The 8,050-nt window shown below is 45.8% G+C and overlaps 1 protein-coding gene across 1 annotated transcript in view; it reads right to left on the minus strand.

The window, feature by feature from the left end:
• The window catches only part of GLIPR2 (GLI pathogenesis-related 2), a gene marked incomplete at its 5' end in the record, with an annotated part of 13,439 nt that overhangs the window by 2,021 nt on the left and 3,368 nt on the right, over positions 1-8,050 (minus strand). Inside the window, one exon of the mRNA XM_008936635.1 lies at positions 7,754-7,857. Coding sequence (XP_008934883.1) covers positions 7,754-7,857 — 104 coding nt within the window. The remainder of the gene's footprint in view (positions 1-7,753; positions 7,858-8,050) is intronic.

The raw sequence follows: 8,050 nt of genomic DNA on the forward strand, positions 1-8,050 counted from the left end.
GTGTGGACAGTGACGTGTTGCCATCGGGGGGGGGGAGCTGGGTTCAGGACTAACTTTGTATATAGTCTAATTTATTCTCATTATTACTATTATTACTAGTGGTAGTATTAAAACTGTTTTCTTTTCTAATCAACAAGTCTCTCTCCCTTATTCCCTTTCTCTTTCCCCTTTGGGGGGGGAGGGGAGGGTTAACAGAGAGCGTCTGTTATGGTTCCGGGGGCTGCCCTGACCCCAAACCACGGCACCAGCACTGCCTAGTCCACCACTAAACCTGGTCCCTCAGTACCACATCTGGATGTCCCTTCAATCCATCCAGGGATGGTGACTCCACCACTGGGTAGGGTAGCTTGGTCCTGGCTTGACAACCCTTTCAGGGAAGAAATTGTCCCTAATATCCAACCCATATCCTCCCTGGTGCATCTCGAGGCCATCTCCTCTTGTCCTGTCGCTTGTTACTTGGGACAAGAGACCAACCCCCACCTCACTACAACCTCTCAGGCAGCTGCAGAGAGCGACAACATCTCCCCTGAGCCATCTTTTCTCCAGGCTAAAGAACACCAGGTCCCTCAACCACTCCTCAGAAGTCTTGTGCTCTAGACCCTTCACCAGCTTGGTTGCCTTTCTCTGAACATGCTCTAGCACCTCAGTGTTCGTCTTGTAGTGAGAGGCCCCAAACCGAACCAAATATTTGAGGCGTGACCTCACCAGTGCCAAGTACAGGGGGACAATCCCTTCCCTCCTTCTGCTGGCCACATTGTTTCTGATACAAGCCAGGATGCCATTGGCCTTCTTGGCCACCTGGGCACACTGCTGACTCAAGTTCAGCTGACTGTCAACAAACACCTCCAGGTCATTTTCCTCCAGGCACGTTTCCAGTTACTCTTCCTACTTTACTGAGGAAATTTCCTAAGTTACCGATTAGAATGATGCTTTTTGTTAAGCATCTCATGCCATCAATGCCATCAATAACTTGAGTTCTATTTGACACAAACATCAGTTTCTCCACTGGAGTATCCGGGACTATGTGGTCGACACAGCCTGGCTCAAAGCCTGGGCAGGTAACTCATGAAACATCTGTAGAACCAGGTAGAGTTCAAGGACGATCTCTGCAGCAAGGTGCTCACCTGGTAGGACAGAGCTGATGAAGACTCCTATACTGTCACCAGCAGAGCAGGAAACTGGATGACCCACCAGTTCTCATCTGCTGTTAGAATTTTACAAGACTGGACTTAGAAAAACCTTTGGAAAGAGAGATCTGTGTGGTACAGCATTTGGATCAAAGAAATTTCAAAGAAACCATCTGGCAATTTTAACACATTGAGTTTACATTTTTTTCCACCTAGAACATTCTGTAACCTCCAGCCTGGGAGGTAGTGAAGGCACATCTCCAGCATCTTGGACGAGTGCTCCTGTCATTAGTTGTCCACATAAAGCTTTGACCAGCTCCTCCCTCTTGGAATGTGTTTGAAAAGACTTAACTAAGCCTTGCCAGATTTTCTGAGTAAAATGGCACAGGGACCTTTTCCTCAGGGAGGCCTCCCACCTGTGGATGCAGGTGTATGGAGAGAACCCTTTACAGCTCCGAGCACGCCAAAATAAAATGACACTTCTGACATCCCCTAGTTTGCTGTGTCCTCAGCAGCAGTTAATACTTCAAATTTCTGAGGGCATTTATTTTACTGGTTCCTACTTAGCACTTAAGCCATTGTGAATGTCCACTCTGAGGCACTCTGACTCGGGGTACTACAGTCAGGCACCTCAAATATACATTCCTAGGAGCTGCTGCTGTGTGGAGGTCCATATGTCCAGCACTGTCTCACTTCATCAAAGGCTTTCACTGACCACAGTGTGGAAGGACTATGACTGTGGCCAGTGATGTAGCACTACCTGTCTGTGGGTCTCTAAGTCTGATGTCTGCCCAAGAAATAATCTTTCCTTGTTTTCTGTTGAACAGTTAAGGAACCTGATTGGAAGGAGCAGATTCTGATAACCTGCAGTGGGTCCCATGGAACAGGCAGCACAGGAGCTCAGACCAGAACCTGCAGATTCTATGCGCTCAGAAGTCAAATGTTACTTCTTTTCCATTACTAGTTCTTAGGAAATTCTTTTGTCAAACACTGGGGGGGGAGAAAGGGGGCAGGTTTTTCCCTGAGCTACACCAATAATGAAATTTCTGCTTAGCATTCCAGGATCCATAACTCCAGGCTGGCTGATTTCGGAGCGAGCTGCCAATGCTGCTAGTTCTGCCATCACGAAGAACGTGGGTCCCTGGTGGACTGTTGGCTGCAGAACAGCAATGACTCATGTTTTGCTATTTTGCAGCAAAAATTCTTCAACTTGCACTGGTCTACAACTCAGACGCTGCACTAACTTCTTTAAACTCCAGTTTTGTGTGAGTGCTGTCTGCTAAAAGGACAACATTGCTAGCCTGGCAAGCTGGCTGCCAGAGCTGTCACTGGAGAGAAAATATGGAATGATATGCCACCTCTTGAGAGCTTTGTGAACTGAAAGCATTACCAACTCAGCTATGCCACGATGCTTGTTAGGAATAGTGTGCTCTTAGTGAGTCAATTCACATTTTCTACATAAAAGGTAGTAAAACCTCTCCCGTTTCCCAGAGTAAAACTTCTGGGGATAACAATAGGTTCCTTCTTTCCCCGCTCTCCCTGCAGGAAACAACAAACCCTCTAGACCTGTTTTACAGCTGAAGTCTGTAACACAAATAAAAACCTGTTCTCACACTAAAGCTAAAATGAAGACTGGAAAAAAATGCAAAGAGCAATCTTTATGCAGTAGAAGGGGAAAAGAAAAAGCACATAGGAAAAAACCCATGTGGTAAGCTGGGTGGAACAGAAGCACACAACGTGCCTGCAGACATACCAGGCCTTACACATTTTATGTGCCCAAGTGCTGGAGTGACTATACAATGTAAGTAGTATTTTTACAGATGTAGGACAGTATTTCCACTGCTACCAGCACTTCATTCCCTCTGTTCATGTGTCAGTGATATAGCATAAAGAGTAGTTCAAAAGAAAGCCATCCCCACTCTGCTTACTTCAGCTTTAGGAAGTGTACTTGGGCTCCATGGAACAAGAACTTAAAATCTCCATAATCAAAATATGGCAGGACACACAGATGTTTTGACAAACATGGTATCTCTTCATATTTGTTTTTAATTTAAAGAATACCATTGTGTGTGAAAATTTGATAACCCTTTAACTCAAGGGAGATGGCAATGGCATCATGTAATAATACCTCAATTCTGGACATGAAAGACAATGAGCATATTTGGGTAGCACAGTCTGTGACATGTGAGCTCCCACCCTTTGCAGACGAAAGTTTGCAGCTTTTCTGGTTCAGAGAACTGACCACAGAATTTCCACTTCAAATTATTATGGAATAAGTGATGCAGTTATATTTAGTGTCTGTTTCCCCCGTATTTCAATGTTTCATTTAAAACAGCTCCAACTCCCCACAAAGTTCCCCCAAAACAGGAGCTGGCTGCTGTTCAGAAATGAGAGAAGTTTACTTCTATCAAAAAGCATGCAGATCTGCCCTACAGTCAGTGCTGCAGCTTCTCTTCTGTTGCTCCACTCGCAGAACCAATTAATATACTGATTTAAAAAAAAAAAACAAACCAAACCCAAACCTAAGCACAACAACAAATGCTCCCTTTTGCATTGCTGTAAACCACATTCATAATTTCAACACTTTCTCTATGGGAACACAGTTTGGCTCCACCCTTCTCCTAGCAATAGCTGACTGATGACCTGCTTGGTTAGACTTACTAGATGTTCATTTCAGAACAGACTGACTCTTGCTGTAATGAGTTTTATCAGTACCACAACTCTCTGGACACATCAACATTGCATAAGTACTTGGTGCAACAATTCTTGAATTAGTGTCCAGTACAGTTCTGCCCAAGACTAGGTCTAGAATCAGCATAGTGACTTTATTTCCCCAAGCTCTGAGCTAGTAACATGGCCACACTGACTCTGCCTCAAGCTGCATCACATGGACAGAGGACTGACCACATGAGGCCCATCCATATGTAGGACTAACGGTCATGATGTTAAGCTCTTCTGCTGATACCACCCTCTGAAAGACAGAGAGGTAATAAGGGGCAACTGCACATAAACATGTCAGTACTCTTGCCTGGCCATGATCTGCTGCTCATCAGTTGTGCTGCTGTTTCATTAAATTTAATTTCCAGCTATGCCTCTGGGTGAGGAGCTCCATTCTGTGTGGGTGATGGGGTTGAGAGCCAACAACTGGTGACAGATCAGGGGTTGCAGGGACCTGTGTATCTGCAGTGCCAGCAGCAGGAGCACCAGGGTGGGTATGACTGTGTGAGCAACAGTGAAACAAGCTGGACTAGATGCTGGGCAGGTGAAGTGGCCTGGGAGGAGCCACTACAGAAGTGTATGACCACTGCAGAGACAAGGAGGGGTCCCGGCCGATGGCCAGGAAGCTGCGTGTGCTCCTGTGCAAGGTGCACTGTGCTGGCAGCTGGAGTGGAGCTCCAGCCTCAGGGTCCAGGTGCAAAAACTGGGGAACACCAGGATAAAGGGGCAGCTACTGGGCAGAGTGAGTGTCTGAGCTTAGCTGCTGCAGCCAGCCACACTGGAACTTTATTTCCATTACTGTTCCATATTTCCATTATTATTATTCCACAAACACAAATACACACACACTGTAATCCTATAAAAATATAAATTTTTTAAAACCTATTACTGGTAAATGGATATTTTATATGTCTATATGATATTATTTTATCTCTCTGTATTCCAGTAACATACTTCATTGCAATCTGCCAGAAAGGGAAACAGGCTGGGGCCACTTGTGCTGTTGATTTTGGTGTTGACTGCATCTGTCTGTGCTGACGTGTGGCCTCCTGAACACACACACATGTCCGTGCTCTGTATGTGTGTTTGTGTGTGAAGCCTGGGAATACATTCGCAGCCTCACTACTGGGAACACAAGGCTCTGGCAGCCCTACTACTGTATTCAGCTCCCCCTAACCTTTATCTTCTCTGGGCCCAGCCTCACCTTCTCCTCATACCAAAAAAAATTCCTTAAATCTTCAAGTAATCCCACTGAGTAAACTGCTAAAAACATTCTAGTAAAATCACATAGGATGTATTTCTGTGCAAGGATGGGAAACACCACAGTGATCTAAAAATCCAACTATCCCAGACCTCAGATTTTCCTCAAACATTTTTCTGTCTTTTGTTTTCACAACCTTCCTCCCACCAGTCTGAGGGGAAAGAAGGCAGCTTTTAAATTTACCTCAGAAATAAAATATCTACCTCAACTGAAGTCATACTAACAGTTTTAGGAAGGAACCCTCCACTTCCAGCATTTCTTATGCAGGTCGTTATTTTATTTTACTTTATTTTATTTAACAGTACTGTATAAGCCTGGTCTTAGACTGCAAAAGATGCAGCAAGGCAGGCTCTTGGTCAGAGCGTGCTCCTGCGGGGCTGGGGCAGAGGCTGCCTGTGCTGCCCTGCCCACCAGTGCCCATCCGCAGGCAGACTCAGGTTCCTCCCGTCACAGGTTTGGGGGATAACATGCACCTATTGCTCTTACAGACTCCCTGGAGCCCGTGAGCTGCAGTGTTTCCACAGGCAACACGGGACGTCCTTCACGACTACAGCAGCCATCCCAAGCAGAGCTTGCCTTCGGCCCCCTGACACCGAGAGGGGCGGGGGCCCCCCGAGGAGCCCGGCGGGGCACAGCCCTCGCAGCAGTGGCAGGTGACAGCTCACTTGTTTGAACCCAGACAGAGAGAAGTCTGCCACGGAGCAGCTCCTGCAGGACTAGGGGAGGAAACAGCTGTCAACTATTTCTTGGATTACAGGGATAAACATATTTCCAGTGATAGCTTTAGGCTGTGTAACTCTCAAATCCTGAACACAATTCAAGGTATTCTTGTCCCAGGAGAGGAGTCAAACTAGAAGGCTTTTGTAAGTTGAAAACTTAAATCTTCCTTGAAACAAGAAATGCATCTCCTGGCATTATTACAGAACTCAGTAAAAGCCAAAATAAACAATAGCATCACTTTTTCAGAGGGAATACAGAGTATGCTGGAGGTTATTGGGTTTTGCTTTATCTGGGAAAGAAGCCGGAAGACACTGCCTGCCTTTGTCAAGCCCTTGAATGGATGCCTTAATACAGATTTCAGCCTCATTGAGCAGGGTACAAATTAACTATCCAAAGGGAACTATAAGAGAAAAAGAGGAAGAATGAACCAGCTCCACAGAGATGATGACTAAACCTAGAGAATAATATTCTTTGAAGAACTAGTTTTCTCATTCTGGTACTTTGAATGATCTTGCTACACAGGAAATGTCGAAGTGTTTTACAGAACAAAAGAGGATGTGACTTAATTTTCTCAGCAAGACATTCAATCTTGTGGATAAAAAAAAAAAAAGCAACAAAATTGCTCCAAACTGTCAAGTTATGTATGGAAACAGTGCCTTGAAGACAAAAAATGGGATCCAGAAAAAGATGGGCAATATATAGTTTATGGAAGAATTCATATCGGTTTTTCCAGCTCTCTAAATGGGAATTCCATAACTTTAACCTTGGGGAAAGAGCACAGGCCGCTAACACAAACAAGAAGGAAGAAGTAAGCTCAGTCAGTGAGTCATAGCCTCTGTGCAAACTTTGCCATACATCTGTGTTTTCCCATGCTGCTCTGAACCCTTGCCTCAGACGCTTGCAATGGACAGAATGCCAAATATGAGCAGATCAAATTGTATTTTTCCACCCTGGGTTTCTTTTTCAACACAAAAAAGCACCCGCAGGGGACTAGAGCTGGCACTTGCAGAGGAACCGAGCAGTGTCCCTGGGTCTAAAACTCACTTACTAAAATTTCCAGGTCCTTCAAACAGGGCCTCCAGCCTGCAGAAATTAACTTCTGTCTCCCTAAGGCTGTGCTGGAAATTCCAGGGGAAGATGGGAATAAACAAAGCAAGTGGTCACTTTTAATACCTTCCACCTGCTGTCTCAGCGGGCTAAGGCATGAGCCCTGCCCACTGGAGGAGGCAGGATGGAAGACCCTGCTGAGCATTGCTCCAATGGAGGGCTGTCATCCTGGCCAAAATTCAGCTCCTTGGGCATCCAAACCAAAGTTTGTCAGTTACACGTTATATTTATGACCAGAAAATATATGGAGTGCCTTGGTATTCAAAAGCGAAGGTGTGGAAAAGAGCTCAAAGCCTGTCTGCTGGTAGAGCAGAAGAGACTAGATGCCTAACACATTATCCTCTGTCACATTGGTGCCCATCCCCACCTTGGTTTTGCCTCCACAAACAGGAACTGCTGCGTAGCATGCAATGGCCATTTTTGTACCTTCCTCGTCACAGCTAACTTGTGGTCATCCCTCTCTTTTTCTGGGACAAACCAAGGATAAAGGTGAAGTACTGGGCATTGATGGCTTCCTTCTCTCCTCCCATGGACGTACAAGTAGCACTCAAGATAGGGACAGAAGGAGCAGCCAAGCTGCCATGGTGCACTACCACAGTCCCTTACCCCCTTCATGCCTACATGTGCTCCTTGTTCTTGGTACACGCAGGGAACTGCAAACCACCATCCTGTCCACAGGGAGCCTGGGCTGGGCTGCAGTGGAGGCATTTTTGAAGCAGAGGAAATGCCAGTAGTCTTGCAACCAGATGCTCTGAGCTCAAAGTACATGAGACAAACCATTCATCCAGTGCCTGTGAGACAACAACAGAAAAAAGCTTACCTGGCTGGTCATAGGATGCCCACGCTAGGTTTTCTCCACATTTCCCATTAGCAGACTCAGAGCTGTGTTTGAGGACCCTCGTGGTAGCCAGTTCTTCTGCATACCTAGCACAGAAATCCACTTATTGAGTCACAGACCACAGCTACAGTAAGCAGAGAGGAGGAGAAGCAAGAGGAAGGGGAGGAGATTCAGGGAAGGAATTTTCCTGGAAGATGATGGTTTAAGTCAAGTTACTCAGCTGCAAAGCCCTGAAGCCAAGGATGCTTTAGGCTTACATAAATCTAGGAGTGAGGGAAA

Source organism: Merops nubicus, unplaced genomic scaffold (assembly GCF_000691845.1).
Source record: "Merops nubicus isolate BGI_N331 unplaced genomic scaffold, ASM69184v1 scaffold23043, whole genome shotgun sequence".
In the NCBI taxonomy this organism is placed as follows: domain Eukaryota; kingdom Metazoa; phylum Chordata; class Aves; order Coraciiformes; family Meropidae; genus Merops; species Merops nubicus.